Source organism: Eptesicus fuscus, chromosome 14 (assembly GCF_027574615.1).
Source record: "Eptesicus fuscus isolate TK198812 chromosome 14, DD_ASM_mEF_20220401, whole genome shotgun sequence".
NCBI lineage: Eukaryota > Metazoa > Chordata > Mammalia > Chiroptera > Vespertilionidae > Eptesicus > Eptesicus fuscus.
The window spans coordinates 9,297,146-9,319,025 of record NC_072486.1 but is presented as its reverse complement, the minus strand read 5'-3'; the positions used below and the strand labels follow the sequence as shown (position 1 = coordinate 9,319,025).

The following is a 21,880-nucleotide window of genomic DNA, read 5'->3' as shown; positions in this document are numbered from 1 at the left end:
AGAGGTTGCGACTCTGGCTCCCACGGGCACTGGCCCGACCGCCCCTGAATGCAGTCCCCTGTGCTCAGGTGGAAGAAGAGGAAACTGCAGTGGAAAGAGCACTGGGCCTGGAATCACATCTCGTGGCAAATGGACTCAAATGGTGATGACCATGACCCGAACCAAAATACCGGCTTTGCATTTTGTCTCTGTGACTCTAATATGTGACTCTCACATACAGACCAAAAAAGTGCCCCAGTGCCAATCCAGGTAGTAATCATTGGCAAAGCTTTTTGTCTTGTTTTCTTTTGCAAAATAAAAATTGAGGCTGCACTATTCCCCCACACACACACACCCCCAGGGAGGGTGGCGGCACACACTGCTTAGGAGGCCACTCGTTTCCAATGGTGTGGCATCGGTCTGCCCTCGTCCTGCTCCACTATGACACGAGGAATAGACTGAGAGGCGACTACCGAGTGCTGACATTTATCACACGCAAACTACTCCTCACTGTATCCAGAAAGCAATTCTCTCCCCCCATCCCTGCCATTTCTCTATCTCTTCAAAGTAAAATCAACTGATACAATAGCCTTTGGTTCAGAGCAGTTGGATTTCACAGCAACTGGATTTAAATACAGTCATTCCTTGGTGTCCATGGGGCAGTGGTTACAGGTCCCCTGCCGGTACCAATATCGGAGAATGCTCAAGTCCCTTCTATATGTTTGCATACATCCTCCTGTTCAATTTAAATTGCTCTAGATCACATATAATACCTAATACAAGGTGAGTGCTATGTAAATAGTTGTTATGCTGTATTGTTTAGGGAATAATGATATGAGAAATAGTCTGTACATGTTCAGTGCAGATGCAATCATCATTGACCTAAGTATATATGAACAATAATAGAACAATTTTTCTCTGGAATGTTATTGATCCATGGTTGATTGAATCTGTGGCTGCAGAACCTGTGGACACAGTGGGGCAACGATATATGCATTTCTTAACTTAATGACTCTCAGGTTCCCTAGAACTGCATAGCAAATGGTATTGCCACTTAATGTCTTTCTTCTTACACCACCCTCCGCCCTGCCATATTTGGGTGATGCCAGAATAAATTCTACTTTTCCTGTTGCCAGAGATCACAAATGCACCTTCTAATGTGTTGAGCATGAGGTCCCTTCAAACAACAAAATGAAGCCCTTGCAAAATGATCGGAGTGCTCACCAAGCAAAGCAGTTTAAAACAAACTGATCCACATGGCAGAATATAATATCAAAGGGTTTAAAAAAAAATCAGAGAACATAAAAATACACCCTGGTTCTCCTTTGAACATTTCATCCCAACATAAATTTAAAGGACAGACAAGAAAAATTGTCAAAAGCACGGCAAGTTTGGGTGAAATCAAAGTGTTTCATACTATATGGGTATTCTCGTTTCCCCATAACCATTGAAATGCTTACGAATTAACAAAGTCCAAAAGTATGTCTCAAAAAAAAAAAAAAAAAAAAAAAGGCTAACCCCACTCTTGTACTTGGATTATAACTGAAGCAGGTAAAATGACCTCACCAAGCACCCTGCAGTATAAGGTACACTATTTTATTTGCCCGTAAAGTGGCGCTTGCTGATCTATGGGCTATGATTATATAAAACAAATGTCCCAGGATTAGCTTCCTCTCTTCCGTTATGCTTCACTAGGAGCCACTTCCTCCTCCCAGACATTTTTCATGGACTGGCACTGGCATTCTCTTCATGGCCTTCAAAGGCTTTGGAAGAAAGTGATCACATCAGCTTACAGTCAACAAAGCCAAGTGTTTCCCGTCATGGTTTCATGGGCACTTGGATTCCAACTGAGCCGCTGAGGAATCAGGCCCACGTAAGTGTTAACTTTTTCTTGGTATGCTAGACACTTATCCAGTCTCATTTCCTGGCCACTTTTGCTATTGACATTTTGCTATCAGGCGATGTTATGAAGGAAAATGCCACAAGCAATTAGAATGACTGCGAAAATGAGTTAGTTTCAATAGAAGTATGTATCTCCCAAACTTCTAAGTTGCCTCCTTTAATCAGGAACTGCCCATTTCTAAATGAAGACCTTTTGCTAGCCCCGGACAAGTAAACAAAACTCCAACGACCTGGGTGTTAAGATTTCAGTCTGGTGGGGAAGCTGAGAAAACAGTAAGATCCCGAGTTCTGAAGATGCAATTAGTGGGAACTTAATGAGCTGCAGAATGATAAGTGACAGGGAAATGTAACTTTATATTTACAATTTCCTGACTAGATGAACTTTTAAACACAGCAAACTAAGCCCTACCCCAGGGCAATTTAACCTTTCAAAGCACAGGCATGTGGAGGTTAAGAGCTGGCACTTGGAGATGGTACCCCCTAAAACTGCAGTGGGCTTCCAGACAATGTCTCAATAGGGACAGCCTCAAACCCAAGGCCAGTGCTTTACTTTGAATCCAAATGGCCTCCAGGTATAGAGCTGTGGCTCCTATTTGTTAAAATAAAGGTTTCACGCAGCAAATGCACCCCACCCCCCCACCCACCCACCCGGACACTCATTCTCATGTCTTTGCAACTATAGCCCATATATTTTTAGAAATAACTATAACCAGACAAAGAAAGGGAGGCTAAAAACATGCAGAACCTTTAGCAAGAATCTTCACAAGAACAATGTACCTTCTATATCAGAAAGGACTAAGGATCAGGGGACCTCTACAAAGAGCAAGGTTTTCAAAGCCAACAGCTCTTAGGAAGAATGAGTTGCATTTCTTAGGTTTCAGAGATGCCCTGTAAGTACTAGTATTATTCCCATTTCACAGATGGAGAAGCTGAAGCTACGTGTTTAAGTATCCTCCCCAAAGGAACACAGCCAGTGAATGGTGGAGCCAGCATTCAAACTCAGAATAACCAACTTGAGAACCCACGCTCCTAACTGCCATGTTCTATGACCCTGCTGAATCCTAAAAATCCTGACAATATTGTGACCCGATTGAATCATGAAGAATCCCAATAGCCCAGCAGATTATTTCCCATTCTAGTTATTTTGGAAATTATTAACATGATATTGCAATTTACCACCCAAACGACTGAAATTACTGAGTAGAGAGTCAGTTTGAGTACACATCCCCTAGAGGTCATTACAAGAAAAGGGTTATGTTTCATACAGTCTACCCAGAGGTGCAACAGGGGTTCTATTAGTTCCCAGGAGCTGAGGAGGGTCTTCCCCTGTCCATCTGAGATAGTCCGCATTGGCTAAAATGAGCCTAGCACAGGAAAAAGACTTCCAGGTTCCCAGGAATAGAAATGGCCGAAAGCGGTTTGGCTCAGTGGATAGAGCGTAGGCCTGCGGACTCAAGGGTCCCAGGTTCGATTCCGGTAAGGGCATGTACCTTGGTTTCGGGCACATCCCCAGTAGGGGGTGTGCAAGAGGCAGCTGATCAATGTCTTTCTCTCATCGATGTTTCTAACTCTCTATCCCTCTCTCTTCCTCTCTGTAAAAAATCAATAAAATATATTTTTTAAAAAAAGAAATGTGTGCACAATTTTCTATGACAAATTAGCACTGAGTCTTACATACATATCACTTTGAGGGTATTAATGTTTTAAGCCAATCTACATTGTTCTGATTCCATTGCTTATGCATTGAGGGTCACCACCATCACAGACAAGCCAAAGATATTCGCTGCCCTGCGGCTCTGCCAGAGGAGCAATGAGTATGCAGTCTGAGCAGACGCCACTTTTTTGGTGGGCACTCAGATTGACTGAATACTTTGTTCTCTTTCTTCATGGAAACACCGTTTATCTGCATCACTAATCTGTTCTCTTTTTCTGACAACTCAGCCAGAGTTTTAACGTTTAGAAAATACTCGGCTTGCATTGGAATTCACATGGACAGAGATGTGTACATATCTTTATTCAATGTGTTCTTTATCAATCCATTACACACTCCATGGCAATGAGCCACTCGCAGGTGAGCGGATTATATAGACTCTCCTCACTTGCCTGGGATAGGAATCATGTTCCAGTTCAGTTTATACAGTGAGAACATGTATCTCCCAAGGGCACACACACACACACAAAAAAATGTAACGGGAACTTCCTTATCTGCTCTCCACTCAAAAACACCACTTTCATTCCTTAATGTTATATTGTAGCCCATTATTTATGTTTTGAAAATGCAAATGATAAGCTCTTTTGGTTTAATAATTTGATGGATCATTGACAAGTTTATTAAGAGATAATTTTAAAAAAATTTATTGATGTTTAGAGAAAGGAAAAGAGAAGGTAAGAGAGAAACGTTGATGGGAGAGGAACATCGATCGACTGCCTCCTGCATGCTCCCTACTAGCAAGTGCACAGTCCCAGCATGTGCCCTGACCAGGAATCAAACCAGTGACCTCTTGGTGCATGGGAGGACACTCAATCCACTGAGCCACACTAACAGGGCTAGTAGAGATAATTTTGATATAGCACTGATTTATAGAACTGGTTTTTCATTCATTTGTTCTCTTGTCATCTGCTCCAGGCTAGTGCTGAACTGACAGTCCATAATGGCAGTACAGCTAAGTGTGGCAAGAGCAGCAGAGATGACACGGTCTGAGAGTGCAGAGAAGATGACTGTCCTAGAAAGCATTTCATCCACTTCTGCAGATTTGCAATAGGGTTGTAGACTCTGCATGTCATTGACGCTAGATTATTTTCAAAAAGGGTGTGTGTCTAGGAACTCAAACTCTGTGCTAGAGGCAGGACCAGAAAATGGGCCTCCTAGGTCTGGCATATTCCAAAACCCAATCTAGTAATTGTGCGTTTAGCCAGAAACTCCCTGGACAGTACCGATGGTTGTGCACAGAACAATCCCACGGGACACTATTCCTGACATAGACATTGTAGAAATGTGTGTTTCTCGTGGTAGAAAATGGCAGCAAAGAGTTTAGTTCAAATAAAGGCAGTATATTAGGATAATTTTTGACAGATGGGAATAAAGTATCTTGAGAGGTTGCCTTTTTTTTTTTTCTAATTGATACAAAAGTGTGCTGGCTACTGGCTGCTCTGTGCATGTTTTTTGTTGTGTTTGTTTGGTTTTTATTCCAAACACTAGAGGCCCAGTGCACAAATTTGTGCATGGGTGGGGTCTGGCTGGCCCACCCCAATCAGGGCCAATCGGGCTGGGCTGGCCAGGGGGAGGGGATGCTTGAGGTTGGCTGGCCACTCCCCGCCCCCTGGTCAAACTCCTGGTGGAGGGGACAATTTGCGTATTAGCCTTTTATTATATAGGATTATTCTTGCTTCTGCCAGGAAATAGAGAGGAAGTGGACTGCCTCATTGGTGATCTCCTCTATCATGTAAGCACACTCATCCTGCACAGTTGCCCCACAGACCGTGCCCGGGACAGATGACAGCAGCCCCGGAGGATCAGAACTGAGAAGAGAACGGGGAGGGGATACACAGGATGACTCTCCCTATGGCACTTGCTCCTGGTGTCCACCCTTTTGGTGAGAGTCCTAGAGTCCACGGCTCCTTTCCTGAACCCCCAGGGCTTCCTTTCCACAATTTCACTTTCCTTTGGTACCTCCAGCAGCAAATCAGGCAAAACATCTCAATCAGATAACATAGTGGTAGGCTTTCCACACCTCCGAACAGAAACCCTTTCTCACTCATTGTTCCAACCTGACAGCCTACCAGTGTTTGGCTTCATGTGGCTACAAAAAAAGAAAACTGCCTTTTGAGCAACATGAATTAATTCAATTATTAGGCAGCATGCATTTTTGGAGTAATCAGTTGATTCCATTTACCCCTGACTTCACTGGGATTAATATTACACAGCAAACAATAAGCAAAAATTGGCTCATCCTTTTAGCTCTGCGATGACTGATTTTCTCAGGAAATGATGAGAGGTGGCATGTGCCAAGGAGAATTTCACATTAGGAACTATCGGGGTATGTGATTTAATTAGAAGGAAGAAACCACAAAACTTCTCATTGAAAGAAATCAAACCATGAAGGGGTTGTTATTTATATCTATAAAACATCATAAAAGTAAAGAAGGAAAATGGTAGGAGTCAAATGACAAATCCAAGAAAGTCCCCTCTGCTCTGGGCAGTCCGAAAAGTTCCTAAAATAGTAACTGAAGTAACTTTCTCACCTTGTAGTTATTCATGATTTCCGTTAACCATGGCTTAACTGACTTCACTGTGTCTTCCCGCAAGTACTTTTCAACTTTGGATCCATCATTAAAAGTCCGGTTCCCCACGTGGATGGCTCGTCTCACTTCTGAGAGGGACAAGAATTGCCCATAGTAACTTTGGTCCTCGGGTTCCTGTCAGAAGGAGGCACCCGAAAGCTATTAGGGAACATGAACAGCCCACATTTGGTCAAAGCTTCAAATTTCTCATAACCTACACCGCAAGGAACAAGACAAGACATGACTGTTCACCTGCTTCCACCCTGAAAATTTTAACTTGGGGGTTTTGAGTTAATTTAAATTTCACTAACAACAAATCTGGACGATCTAATGATACTCTTGAAACCAATACCAAATTTGTAAATGCTGGATTTTCCTTTATGGAAATGCATCTTTTGCAATCTGTGACTCCAATGAACAATCCATTGGAGGTAAATACAGGGAAATGGAAGAGGTGAGATTATCCGAATTAATTTGGTCCTTGCTGGAGGACCTATGGGAAGAAGATCAAAGGAACACATGGGCCCAGGGTGACGGCAAGAGGGTCACAAGCTGAGGATTCCTTTCCCATGTCCCCTTTGCTAAAGCCACACACACCAAATAGTCGGCTGGCCATAATTTAAGGGGTACATACAGAGTGTAAAAACATGATATACTTTGTGAGGCACATAACACTAAAGAAGTTATCCATGAGTCTTAGTTTTAAAACAATACTGTGTACAAGTCTCTGATATCCATTATACTAAAATAAAAAGGACTCCAAGCTGTTTTTAAAAGTTACAAAAGGATAAAAAACTGTCAGAGTTTGAGATAAACAATTTTGGGCATCATCAACAGTTTTTGCTAACTGTGAATTATTACTTTGAATAAATCAAATTAAAAATTTTATTTCTCTTTGGATACCGTATGTTTTTCTCTGGATAAAATCTAAAACCACAAAGCTGGAAAATTCCATTGATGTTAGCTTTATATTTTATTTACAAAGTAGTTCATGAATAAGGCAATTTTACAGACAGAATGCATTGCTATATACACTAGACAAAGAATATACTACCCAAATCCCCACTTTGGCTCACTTTGTCTTATTTGATTAATTCTACCCAAAAGGCATCAACTTTGGCCTACTTTAATGAAAGAAACTACTTGAATACTTTGAGAAATACTCCAGAGGGCTCAAAGTGAGGTCTGTATTAAATGCAAGAAACATCTTAAGTAAGGCAAAGCAAATATTTTCATAAAGGCTTTGGCAGTTTTGGTTATCCAAACTGTCTTAAGTACAGAACAAATAATGTGGGCATTTCCAAAAACTCACTGCAGGCTTGGAACTCAGGGACCTGCTGCCCAGAACTGCAGTCCCAGCCTCTGTCCATCACAAAAGAACTTCCGTATAACAAGCTCTTTGGGGTCATTGGGGGTGGGAGAGAGGATTGTGTTAACCAGAGATTGTTCTGAATTATCTGGAATATCACACAGTCTCAATGGTCAGATTATAATGTTTACAACATTGGGGGGGAGGGAATCCTATAGATTAGTAGACCCAATAATGCACTACAGTTTGGGCATATTTGTCTAGTATAAAGTCAACTATAATATTTCCAAAATTCTTTTTAAAAAGTTTGATTTTGCCAAAGGTTTTAAGCAAACACTATCATGGTATTTTTAAATGCCATTACCGTGCACTGTAAAATGTTATAGTAGTTAGAACATCCTGTAACATTCTGGAAGTAAGAAGGGTCTGTTAAGTCACCATCTAGTAGTTTATCCATCACCTAGATCAGAAGAGAGGGGAGAAAGAAGGAAGAACCACATCAGGGTGGGAAAAAATATACAGGCATTTGTCGTTTCTTTTATTCAATGGCTTTTTCACTTGTGCACTGTTTCATTCCACAACCACTTATTGCCCATCTCCTCTGGGCTAGACACTGTCCTAGACATTGGGGAAACAGGGGCGATCAGGACAGACCCAAAGTCCTCCCTTGTGGAGCTTATATTCTAGAACGGATTTGCTTTTGAAAGGAGTCAAAATCATTTGCAGTCAAACCACTCAGGTGGGTGGTCAAGACCTGTGAGGTCCAGTTTCTAATCAAAACTGTTTCCCCAAGAGAACACTGTCATGTGAGAAAGACAACGCAGGGCCAGTGATGGCCCGTGCACATCTTACAGAATCATTAGGATGCCCCAGGATTTCTCTAGAAAGCAGGAAAATTACCACGGGAGAAGTCCTGGGTGGGAATTGGGGAGGGGAGGCAATTCTAGCCCCAGACCTCCCACAATCTGTCACGTGGCATTGGGCAATTGATTGCACCCTCCGGGCCTCAGCATCCTCATCGGTGAACGTGGTGTGTGCGTGTGTGAGGAGAGATGCCCTCCGACCTCCCCTCCAGCTCTGATGAACGGAATCGTTGTAAAGGACCAAAGCATCAAACGGGCTTCATTATTTAGGCCTGTGATGCTGACAGCGCTTTCCTCTTGGGTTTCGGGATTTCTTGCAGTGTCTATTACCGATGTTGAGACACATTTGACCACTACTTGCGGACTTTCCTAAGTATCATTTTATCTATTTCCCTTGAAAAAGCAACAGTCTTTATGTTTTAATTCTTCATTCAAGATATTAGACCAGTAGCCAGAGAGACACTGCATACCTTCCAGGGGTTGGGGTGTTTTCTTTGTTTCCTGATGAATCTGGGATGGGAGCGACGCTACTTAACCTCATGCACCATCTCCTCATTATCTCTGGATATACAAAATACTTGAACTTTTAAACAGGGTCACTGGATTCCATAACTGCTAGTTCACTTCATGTACAACAAGCGTCTTTCTGCCTTCTTTATCCCTTTGGGCCTATGAAATCTTCTTGCTCTTGACACTGCTTAATCCCTGTATGCTTCGCCAAAAACACATCAAATGTCTCACTTGCAGATCGGTCTCCCATGATGTAAACTTTGATAGGAATTCTAAATTCTAAAGGTTTAGTCCTTTTTGTGCTAGCACAGCTGATAGCCCAAAACCAGCCTTGAAAATTCTGTCATTGTGGCCCTGGCCCGTGTGCCTAGTGGTTAGAGTGTTGGCCCACACACCCCAGGGTCCAGGGTTTCATTCCCAGTCAAGGGCGTGTACTCGTTGCAAGTTTGATCCCTGGCCTGGGTCGGAGTGTAAGTGGGAGGCAACCAATGGATGTCTCTCTCTCTCTCTCTCTCTCTCTCTCTCTCTCTCTCTCTCTCCTCACACACACACACAAATCAATGGAAAAAAATATCCTCAGATGAGAGTTTTAAAAAAAGAAAATACTGTTGTTGTGAATTGAAGAATGATCCTACATGTCCCCATGAAGCTCCCTCTTCCTTCATACTTAAAATCGCACAAGAAATTCTGAACCACATTCCGCAGGCACGGCAGGTGTCCTGATACAGAGAAAGGGGAGCCGGCTGGCATCCTGCTCGGGACTTCCTACGCCCCCTCCAGCTGCACAGGTGGCTGCGATCAGAATTCCTGGCAGGGGCAGGCACTGCCTGGGGGTTTCAGGTAGTGCCCTGGCACCCACGTGCAGACTGGAGCGTAACTTCATGTTCCTCTCCTTCTTCCTAAGTGTGTCTGCCTCCTGCTTTGATCTGAACCAGCTGACCTGCAGCGCCTAGAAGACTATTAATAGCAGGCCTCGGTCTTAACAACAACCGCGCGCTTAGCTAAACATCACCAATAGCTTCCGATAACAAAGGTTCAAGTCCTCAAAACTGAACCTGGCCTCATTGACATGATGGCTCTGTCCTAAAGGTGGCAAAACCCCTGAGAAAGACTGCTTAAGCTTCATCTCCGTCTGCACTGGCAAACAACAAAACCAATCCCAACCTCCCGTATCCTAATATTTCGTATAGTCTAACATTTTAAATGACAACAAGGGTGAAGAATATAACCACATTATTTGATTCTCAATTTCAATAGTAGGGGGGCAATGTGCCAATGTTTACAAGTACCAAAGGCTCTTGGTAAAAGTCTCCAATCACTATACTTTATCATCTTGGTCCCTGGCACACAGGAACACGTGACATATGTTACACACGCTGGTCACTTCTTGGGCTGAAACCCTGTGTGTGGCTATCAGGGGGTCAGAGGGTCCAGAGCAGATGTGGAAGCACATGGTCCGCTTTCCAGGCTGCCTGCCTCCATTCCTCACCCAGGGCGTGCCTCCAGGGCCACGCGGTGTTTAAAGAAATCAGGACAGTCAACAAAAGAAAGACACGGTCTCAGGTGGAACATGGGGCCACAGGAAACTCAAAGAAGCCCACACCGTCCTTCTCTTCATTAGGAGTCCACTGTCTCCCTCCTGAGCTTGGACGGCATAACAGATACACCTTCTCTAACAACAACAAACAGCCTGAGCACATGGTACTTCCGGGACCCCTCAGATGGTTCTCATTGCTCCGGGCCACGTGGGCCCCAGGACTCACTTCAAAGGCTTGGAACCACTTCTCCTCCTTGATGTATCTCACGCACTTCTCACTCAGCTTCTGGAAGTACTTTCTCTGCCTCTCATCCAACAAGCCAATCTGGTACAGGAATGATGCATAGCCCCCTATGATCTGAGGAGAAAAGAGACAAACACAAGAGCCACAGGGCGGGGAAGAAGTTAGGGAAGCCCATGTGCTTGGTGAAATAGCCCTTTGTAATTGGTCCATCTCGGGCTGGAATTAGCCAAGCAAGACAATTATACACACACCCACACCCACACCCACATACCACACAACACACAGTACAAATACAAACACATACCACACATCAAACATATACAAACATACAACACACACATACACATGCTGTACAAACACAAACATGCCCACACAATACACAAATACATAACACACAACATATACACAACTTTATAAACACACACCACATAACACACAAACATATACCTGCAACACAAACACACACCACACACACACACGTACACATACACACACACACCCCTACACCTTAAAACATTTGGGGAAATTTAGAGGATTGAAATTATTAGACATCAACTGCACAACAGTATTTCTCTTTATCAGGTTTGATTTCCAAGGTAAGAGGAGCCTCCATCAAATTAAAGGGGTAAGAGGACCCTCCATCAAATTAAAGGGAGTTTGTTCTCCTTAAGGAACAAAACGGAAAGGAAAAGGAGACACCTACTGATTCAGGATCGGAATATGCGTCTCCAATAGCGATTCCTTTCAGGTTGATCTTCACCGACAGGATGGGGTTGAGCGTGTGGATATAGTGTGCGATGGCCGGCACATACTTGCCTGCGTAAGACTGAGAAGGGTAGATGTTAAAATGAACCATCAGAAATGTATGCTGACAAAATTATGCGTTTAAGCTCATTCAGTAACAATCACAGCAGTATCTCCACCTGAGCCATACCGAGACTTTCTTAGCCTCACATTGCAAATTCCACGATAGCTGAGAGCGCTGTTTCTTGCTCCTTTTGTCATCCCAAGTGGCACCCAGTGACACGCACGTCCCAGGTTAGGAGCTCACAAAAATAATGCATGAACATGGAATAAGTGAGCATTTTCATCTCCTTCCAAAACAGTAAAGAAAAATGGACCAGTGAACACAACTCTGCTCCATAGGGCTTTTCTTACCAGAAAGTTCCATTAAAAGGTTTATTTTTTTTTAAAGTCTCTAGGCCAGAATTAAGATCTCAACATCTGTATAATGACACAAGTTTTGATATCAGCATGTGCTAAAGGAAGAGGAAAAGGGAAATACTACTTATTGGCCACTAAAATTGTCACTTGAACGCACCTCTATATCCAACCTTATAAGGTTCTTTTTCAGTTTCAAAATATTTCGTGGACACAAACATAATAATAATGCTGCTTTTAAGAGTATGCTGAAAAGGCTACTATGAGTTCAGTAATAGTTTAAAACCAACTTGTATTTTTTCCAAATGTCGCCTTATTGACTTTTCCACTTACATGTTTAATATTAAACTTTATCTGTTCAAAATGCAGCTCCATCCCAAGCCCTCCTTGCAGCCTCCCTTTCCATTCACATTAACTCTGACCTTCTCACTGCTTAGGCCAAAAATGGGTGCCATTCTAAAGCTCTCTGATACCCCATGAAAGGCTATCATTGACATGTCTTCTCACCCCCCACTTCACCGCTTTGTTCCAGGTAGACCATCTCTCACCTGGACTGTTGCAGTAGCTCCTAACTGGCCCCTGCTTTCACCCTTCCCCTTGTCCAGGCTACTGTCAGGGCAGGGGTCTGGATAAAGCAGATCATGCCACGCCTCTGCTCAAACCCAAGGACTTCCCACTTCCCTCAGAGGAAGAGCAAAGGGTTTTTCCTGAGACATAAGGGCTGACGTGATCTGGTCACTTCACTAACACGATCCTCTCCACCCTCTTGCTCATTCCTCTCCAGCCCATGTGGGACCACAGGCATCACTGTGATGCTCACTGCTCCTCCCCCGTGGCCTTTGCAGCAGCAGTTCCCGCCACCAGCAATGGTCTCCCAGACATATCCACACGCTTAACTCCCTCACTTCCTCAGTGAGGCCTTCTAAGGGATGCCGTCCCTGGCCACCCTATCTAAAATTGCCACACCTCCTTTTTGCCTGGCCAGTGTGGCTCAGTGGTTGAGCATCAAACTATGAACCAGGAGGTCATGGTTCGATTTCAGATCACGGCACATGCTGGGGCTGGGCTTGATCCCAGTAGGGAGCATGCAGAAGATAGCTGATTGATGATTCTCTCTCATCATTGATGTTTCTCTCTCTCTCTCTCTCTCTCTCATTCTCCCTTCCTCTCTGAAATCAATATATCTGTGTGTATGTGTGTATATGAAATTGTCACACTTTTTTTTTTTTACATTTTCTAGTCCCCTTCTCTCCTTTTTGATCTTATTCCTTATCACTTGCTAACATTCTTTTACTTATCTTGAATTGTTATTCCCCACCCAGACTAAAAGGATATTGGTCTCCTTGCTTCTGCTTGATGCTGTGTATTTGCTAGTGCTCAATAAACAGTTGTTGAATGAGTCTTGAATTAACCCAATGCATTTGAAGAACAGCAATGCACATATGTTCAAAGTAGACTAGAGGCATTATGTGGGTGCATCTGAGTCTACAGACCCTTCACAACACTTCCCAGGCTGTCCGGGGGCCGGTAGTTCAAAGACGGGGAGCTCTCATTTATTTCAGGCCATGATCATATGCTGGAGATAGCGCTGTTCCCATTGCAACATGTGGACACTGGGGCTCAGAGGGGTTGACTGCTGTCTCGTTATAAAACGTGGCAATAAAACACCTCTCCTTCTGAGATGGGAGGGTATGTATTTTAACTGCTAATCAGGAAGTGATGGCAAACGGAGGCTAAAGCAGCCAGATTCTCAGGGCACCTCCCGCCTTGTGACCATCATGAGTATCTGGGATAAATCCAGGCAGGAAATTAAGAACAAACACCCACTCAATTTCTGAGCATCTATTCAAAACTAGGCTTTTCCACTTACTTTAATTTAAGCTAAATGAGGTTAACCTTATCTTCCTATATTTTAAAATGATGGAAACAAGGGCCTGTGCATTGCCGTCACATGCCTGGCTGGAATTCTCTCCAGGCTTGGCTGCCTCCACGGCCCCCATTTCTCCCATCAAATCATCTTCCCGTCAATAGACCTGGAATAGATGATGGGTCTCTGGTCCCCCAAGTGGGGGCTGAACCTTGGGTTTATCCACGACATGCCTGCTAAGCTGGCCACCTCTGGAAAACGAGAAGTGAGGTGGGTAGTTCTGTCACAACATCTAAAACAGATTCCTCAATGTTCAGTCACATTTGCTCACCTAACCGTGATGGTGTTTACCTCGTTTTTCCTTCCTAATGACTATCACACACTTCCCTGCCCGTGTCAGTGTGACAAATCCTTCACTGCCGTCCCCATTCATCATCCCACTGGCTGAGTGACTCCGGCTGTCACACAGAAGACAATTACAGGATCGTTTTATGGAAAACAGACTGAAACAGTATAGGGAAATTGCAATTATTTTGGCTCTACTGTTGACACATGTTTCTTCTTTTTATTTATTTTTTTTGCAAGATAAGACTTGTTTATTCTTCCTCAATTATTTATTTCTCAATTTAATGATTCTCTGATCACCACGGGCCCACAAAAAGGCAACCAGACCATAAATCCTGTTTTATTTTGCCCAGTGTTCCCATATATATATATGTTTTAAATAGAATAGAACCCTTTATTTGGGAGGAAGAACTTAGGTGTGGCTGTCTGCTGGATCAGAGGTGGGCTAAACAGCCCCTCAGGACTTGTACTTGGGATCCTGTAATTTTATGAACTCTTGCTTCTTTTGTTCCGAGTTCTGCCTGTTAACAAGGACAAAGGCAACAAACCGGCACAGCGACCGGCCCTGCGGTTTCTCTGATCTCGCACTGGCGTTCACCAATGTGGGCAGCAGCTGGCCACGGGGGCTCCTGAAGTCTGTGAATTCACACTAACCTCCCACCACTGGGTTAGGCCCTGGCCTCATAAAGGCTCAGAACAGCATCAAAGTGATGATAAAAGGAAAGCAGAAAGGCGAGACCAGAAAGTATCTGGGCACGTATTAGTTTGGAACTCAGCAGTGACCTTCCGATGGGGAACTCGGCCACAGAAACGTATGTATTTGACACAATAATTCAAAGGAGGTTGGCCATCAACACATCAGGATCTTTGTCTGCCCTTCGGATTCCTTTCTAATATTGAAAGACATCTCAAGGTGTGATTCCCAGCAGAGTTCTTGGAGAGCTCATAGAGCTCACCTCTGACAAGGACCAGAGGTACTGGGGTGTGTCTGCATCTGCTGATATTTGCTGGAACTTAAAGCAGCAGTGAGCCTCCCATCTTCCTTGTTGCATCAGAAGGATCTCAGCATTCAGCTCTGTCTTTTATGTCCCCCAGGAGAGAACAAGGTCTCCATAGCACCGGGGAGCAGTGGTTTTGAATCTTGGTCTGCGATCTTTCTGAGTTCTTAAATGATGTTTGGAACAGCCTAATGGAAATCACATTAAGAGCACATTGTACTTGTAAAAATAGTCTGGGGAGAATGTAATGCTTGGTTAATTATCCAGATGTGTAAAAGCACAATGAAATTGGACTTTAAAAGAACTTGTAACTGTGTATTCCGTCTGAATCTCTCCCTTCTTACATGTTTCAACAATATTCGTAGCAGACTTACAATATCCCTGCACCCCGTGACTTTTAAGGGAGGAAAAAAGATATCATATCTAAAATCAAGCTTTAATCAGCTCCTCCTGAAGAAAGAAAAAATCGTGTCAGAATAATACTATAATGGAAACAATGTCCTCTTACAGAAATTTCACATGTGTTAGCAGTTACTATTGTTTAAGCTTCTCTCAGTGGTCTACATTTCTTACTCAAGTTCAGTTGTAAAAAAAAAAAAAATGCAGTTAATACATTTTCATTCTCTGCCTTGCTTCTAAGTATGAATTTTATGGTGAAGCATGCAACTTTATGGGTGATAATGAGCAATGGCCTTTGAAATGAGACGCACCTCAACCCGGACACACACAGTGTCACTGTCCACAGCCCCTAATTCCTACCCTCTGCTTGGCCAGTGGAAAAGGGGGAGGTGACAACCTCAGCCCTGGTATGTTGAGGAAGGTCAGGGTCATTCTACACCCTTCTGCCTGTTCCACCCCCACGCCCCAAGCACTCCAGCTGAAATGAAAGTCTCTTTGAAGAAGTCCCTTGGGGATGATAAGAACTTCTCCAAGTCCCCAGTAGGAGACAAGGTGGGCTGCCCTTCTGGGGAGAGTCACACCAGTGCCGTGTCCTCTAGCTGTCCCCAAACACAGACTATGGTGCAGCCACCCCCATTCATGGGGGGCGATCAGAGGGAATAAGGGAACATGCCTTGAAGAGAATTTTATACACACATTGCAAACCACAAAACCTAATGGAGTAACACAGGAAGCAGCGGCCAAGAGGACAGGATTAAGCAAGGGCGACCTTGACTTCATCCAGCCTTGGGGTAGAATCTAATTTCACGGGACCATTATTTTCTCTGAGGAGAGAAGAGGTGTGGCCTTAAAAGGGCCACTTCAGAAAATTAATGAATGGGGAAAGCTGAAACTTCAGTATTGTGGTAATCTCTACAACTTCCTAGACATTTCTAGACCATGCGTCATCCAATTTCATGACCACACTGCTGCAATTAAAAGAAAAAATATGGCTTCTAACAAGAATATGACTTTATCTAAACATCTATTGCTCTGGAACATGAGCTTGAAAAGGAGCTCAGAATCTATAGGAGTAGGCATAAGAAAAACATTTGGATCTGTATCCAACTTTTAGCTACATAAATTTATGCAAAAAGATGTGCTGCCTTCCAAATGATATATTCTTATTTCATATTGAGAGGATACTTCTTTTCATTCTTTTTTCTTTTTTAATTGATTTCAGAGAGGAAGGGAGAGATAGAAATATCAATGATGAGAGACACATTGATTGGCTGCCTCCTACATGTCCCCCACTGGGGATCCAGCCCACAACCCCAGGCATGTGCCCTGACCAGGGAATTGAACAGTGACCTCCTGGTTCATAGGTCAAGGTTCAACCACTGAGCATCACTGGCTGGGCAAGAGGATGCTTCTTAAAAAAAAAAAATTCCATCAATGACAACGAGCATAGGTGAAAAAGATGCACCTGCCCTCCCCTTCCCCTGCAAGTGATCTTGTGTCGATTTTGCAGAAACCCAGCTTGCAGCCAGGTGACCCAACCAGATGAATAAATCCTTATGTTTAAAGAGACTACAGATAATTTGACTTTTAAACAAAGAGTATGAACATCAGGCCACAGTCAACAAATTGAGGCCTTTGTTTGCTAACCACAGATAAAATCAGAAGGTTGAAGCTGCATAATAGATAAAACTTAGCATTTCCTGTCCCCACCATCTAATCAGGCACTATCCCTGTGGCAGCATGGGGGGTCACCTCAAACAAAGCTTATAATGACTTCCCATTTACTCATCTTCTTTTCCATGGAACTAAGGAATCAGTAAACATGCACTGATTCCACTCAGATATGCTATCCAAGAGCCTCAGGCCTAATTTGCAAACAGTTCCATATGTCCCTGTTCAGTGTTTCAGGTTGCAGCTTAAAGTTTAACTTTTCTAATATCAAATGCATTAAATAGTCACCAACCCATTCTCAATTCTAAACGAAAATATTGGCAAGTCAGATGAACATAACTGAAAAGAGACATTTGTCGTGAGCTTCAGAGTTAAAGCAGCTTGAATGTTATCTAATAAAATTCAGCAAGTTCCAAGCTTTTGGAAATAATTGCATTCCGAGGACGTCAAGCCTTTACATCACTTGAAACTTCCATTTACTCCATAAAACTTCGTGATCAAAGCCAAGTCTTTATGATTAAAACTAAGTCTTGGCCAGAAAGACAGGCACATCCAAGAAGCTATGTCTTTTCCATTTGTGTTAGGTTGAAAGATTCTGCACAAAATATGGAAAGGATGTTTGACTCCCTTCTACAGAAAGTGGGTCTGTTTTATGGGAAGAGGCAGGTCTCAGAGACAGTGCAGTTTCGAAGAGAGAGCACCCAGGCTCCGGATTGCACCTCCACAAGCAGGGTAACAATCTTTAGCCAGCTCTGGAGTCTGGCTGGGAGTCCTTAGTAAGGCCTACCTAACCTCTCTGAGCCTTAGTCATCTCATCTGTAAAATGAGAATGACAAGTACAGTGTCAGCTTCATAAGGTAGCTGTGAGGATTAAGCAAGGTAATCCATGAAACAGTGCTTAGCATTATGCCTGTCATATGAGCCACTCTCAATAAATATCCTCAAATAAGACCTACAAATAAAACAAGTGAACCCTTGGGCCCCCTTCTAGCTACCATAGTCAATGCTCACAGCCTGGGCTGATGGGATAATGGTGTAGGCCTACATAGAATGAGGTCAGGCCCACTGCTAGGATACTTCTCCCATCCCACACACGTTAGATGTCACCCCACAACTTGTGAGTCCCTGCTTGAAATTCCCCATTACAAATATCTTTGTATGGCCTAGGCTCTGTACTCTAGTCCAGCGGTCGCCAACCAGTGGTCTGCGGACTCCTGGTGGTCTGTGAGGTCCGAAAGGTTGGCAGCCACTGCTGTAGTCAAATACAAGTCTATTGGGAATAAGTTTAATTTTTCAGATCCTTTCTAATGGATAGTGAGCTGATAACAAGTCAGAATGAAGGAGAGAAACAATAAATCATGATGGAGATGAAGGAAGTGTTGGAAAATAGAATCTGAGCACAATATAGCCAAGGAAAGGAAGGCTGAGAGTGAGTGGGGCACGGGATAGCCCTGGGAAATCCTGTAGGAAGGAGGGCCCCCAGGCCTGGGGAGTACAGGAGAGAAGGGCCATGAAAGGAAGCTGGAGAGAAATACCACCGATATTTTCATTGCATCTAGTAACAGCCTTGGAAGAGGCCACTCCCTAACATTCATTAAGTAATGTGCTCAGGCCCGGCCAGCGTGGCTCAGTGGTTGAGCATCAACCTATGAACCAGGAAGTCATGGTTCAATTCCTAGTCAGGTCACATGCCCGGGTTGCGGACTTGATCCCCAGTGGGGGTGTGCAGGATGCCACGCCGATCAATGTTTCTCTCTCATCACTGATGTTGCCATCTCTCTCTGAAATCAATGTGTGTGTGTATATATATATATATATATATATATATATATATATATATGGAAAAGTAATGTGCTCAGTATTATATGAAACAAATGAAACAAACATGGCTGGGGCCCACAGGGAGCCTGCCCCTCCTGCTCCTCCCAGCCCAGTGAACCATGATGCTTTCAATCAAGGTTGTCAGACTCCCCGATGCCAGCAGGACTTCGCTCATGCAAATGAAGATAAAGTATCCTATTAAGCTCACTAATTTTTAAATAGCTTCCAAGTCTTGCCTTTATTGGGCCCTGAAATTAGCCATGGCTGCAAAACGGCTTCTAAGGAGCGGAGGCCCCTTCCGCTGATGGGAAGAGCGGCCAGAGTTTCCGCCAGGCGCCCTGCGCCTTGGAAAGAGCTCCATCCGTCCAGGCGCTGCCGCCGCCCCCGTGAGCGCGGGATCTTTCACGGGTGGACAGAAAGCCACACGCTCCGAGGACAATGCAGGGCCGTTTTGGGTTAAGGTCTCCCTGGGCCCGTGTCCCCTGGAGAGGAGGCTGAGTGGGCCCGCACCTCAAGAACAAGAGGCACCCCTCCGATAGTCGCTGGCTCAGAAAGAATAACACTTAGAAAGCAAGTTAATGATGTGAATCAAATGCAGCTTGTTTCTCCTCTTTGAAGTTCTTTTTTGCTCATGCCTGGAGGAGGGTGATTTACAGACACATTTCTCCCTCTTTAGAGCAAATTAATTCCAGTTGGTGTTCCGGGCAGAAACGGAGAGAAAGCAGTCCTTCCTCGCCGCGCTGACTGCGGCCGCGCTGAGCCTCGTGGTCTCGCCATGGTCCACGCGGCAGCGCCGAGGGGCCTGGGGTGGCTTCCGATGCATCTGCTTTCCAAAATGTCTCGTGTCAGCTTCTAAGCTGCACTGTCATCCCTTAGATGAAGCACCCACTTCTTTTAAAGATGATGTCAAGATGACAGGGGAGACAACGCCACATCCCCAACCAGGTGAGAAGAGCTTTCTAAGCGCCCAGCTCCTGTCCTCGCGCATTAAGCCATTTGCTTTTGGAGCCCTAATATATTAATTCAACATGAATGGTAATAATAGTCATCATGTGTTGGGCACTCACCACAGCCAGTCACTCTGCTAAATATTTGAGGAGGATTACCTAAGTAAACGCTCAAAACAACCCTATGCAGTAGGTACTATTATTGCTTCCAGACTTCCTTGCACCAAAGTTGGAGCACAGAACAGCTTCTCCAGACCCTTGGAGCGTCAGGCTACCCTCATCCATAGCACACGTAGGTCAAGGACATTTAGGTCCAGGACATTTGCACCGAGAAGCTAAAAATCCCTCTCTAAGTTTACCTATTTATTTTCCAAGGACGATTCTACAAATTGAGTGGCATTAATTGTTCAATCTCCCTAAGACTGAGAGGAAATTAAAGAGTTCAGAAGGAAAAAGAATTTCCTCTTCTTGAAATTTCTTCTTCTTCTTCTTCTTCTTCTTCTTTTTTTTCTTCTTTTTTTTTTTTTTTTTTTGTGGTGGTGGAGACAGGAAGGGTGGGTGGTATTATATTAAAACTGCAATGGCCCACAGATGCTTTAAGAGTACATGTAGGTAACTACAGTTGGATTTCTGGTAAAGTAAACTACCCCTGGAAGTGATCTAGTTTACAAACACACCCTCTGATGGGAAGATGAGAAGCAGAAGGCTTCAGACATTAAAGAAGATGTTTGGAATCATCCCGAGAGAGGCAAGGCCAGCCATGACTCTCGGGGCTCCTGCTTACTTACCGAGTACCTTCCACTTCTCCATCCTGCCTTGAAACAGAAGACCAGATGGAGCAAACCAGACTGCAGGAACATAGCTTTCTAAGAACAATAAACCATCCAGGCTTTACTTAGTGGTCTTCCTTCTAGGCGACATGCCGCCAGGTTTGACGTATCCCGTGGAGCCCTTAGGAAGATGCTGCCTGGCACTGCCTCTCTACCCCACATGCTGCCTGCCCTGGCTCACGTCTTCCTGCATCACTTGGAAGGCACAGGTTTCCTTAAACGTATCCATCCTGGCAGCAAAGCGCGTAAAACTAAAGTGGCCCTTTCCTACGCACATCGGAAATTACATGCGTGGAAACCACCAGGCGGACATGAAATAGACAAATTGTCCATCCGGAATTTGGCAGCTTTGCTGGAAGTTCAACATCATCGTTAACAACATCCCCACATTATTTGCAAGACAAGGGATTACACACTAGGCCGATGGCTCTTCTGTGGGCGGGGGAGACTGGGCATTCTCCAAATTTGCTACCAAGAATGATGGGAGGGCCTCTTCCTGCCCCTTTGAAACAGGTTAAAAGGCAAGGAATGGCAGGGAATTATTGGTAGAGATCCCAAATAATCCCAACGGGGTCATTAGCTTATTAGCTTTAAAAAATAAGCAGTCAGAATGTCCTTTCCAAATGGCTTAGAAGAATGCAGGCTGAAGAGAAGGGAGCTCCCAGATCCATTAACTAGCGATTCCCTTGGAAAACAAAGCCTATTTTTCATGTTGAGTCCCTTGGAGTGGACATCTGTGGTTTGTGCTGGCCCAGAATCCTTCCAGCCCTCCCTCAGGTATCATCACTTGATCGTCCTGTGGAGACCACTCATCTCCCAGGGCCTGCAGTTCAGAGGGTGAGGGACCCACTGTGATCCCTCCCAGGGCTTTGGGGTAGGCCTCAGGTTCTACTCTGGCCAGTTTGATATTCCACCCCCCAACGCCAGTTATTAGTTTTAGAATGGGCATGGGATCCAAATGGATCATATGAGATTCAGGAATATGGGTGGAATTATTGGGAAAGAGAAGTTGAGCTGGTAGGCTATACCAGAGCTCTGGAGGGGGTGGAGGGGCAAGGGCACGGGTGAAAAAAACTTACAGGAGAATAAAACCAGTGAAGTGCAAAGCCAAGTGAATAGATCCAGAGAGAATGAAAGACAAGATTCCGATGACTATGTTTGAGCACCCATATCCAGCCATTCCTGATGTCCATCAACTCAGTCTGCCTTAAGCCAC

General features: G+C 44.2%; 1 protein-coding gene across 2 annotated transcripts in view; it reads right to left on the bottom strand.

The window, feature by feature from the left end:
- Positions 1–21,880, bottom strand: part of CPVL (carboxypeptidase vitellogenic like) — a 105,972-nt gene that overhangs the window by 29,999 nt on the left and 54,093 nt on the right. For both annotated transcript variants that reach the window (XM_028155087.2, XM_054726508.1), the window contains exons 8-11: positions 11,329–11,451; positions 10,608–10,739; positions 7,836–7,931; positions 6,124–6,297 (exon numbers count right to left, since the gene is read on the bottom strand). In XM_028155087.2, coding sequence (XP_028010888.2) covers positions 6,124–6,297; positions 7,836–7,931; positions 10,608–10,739; positions 11,329–11,451 — 525 coding nt within the window. The remainder of the gene's footprint in view (positions 1–6,123; positions 6,298–7,835; positions 7,932–10,607; positions 10,740–11,328; positions 11,452–21,880) is intronic.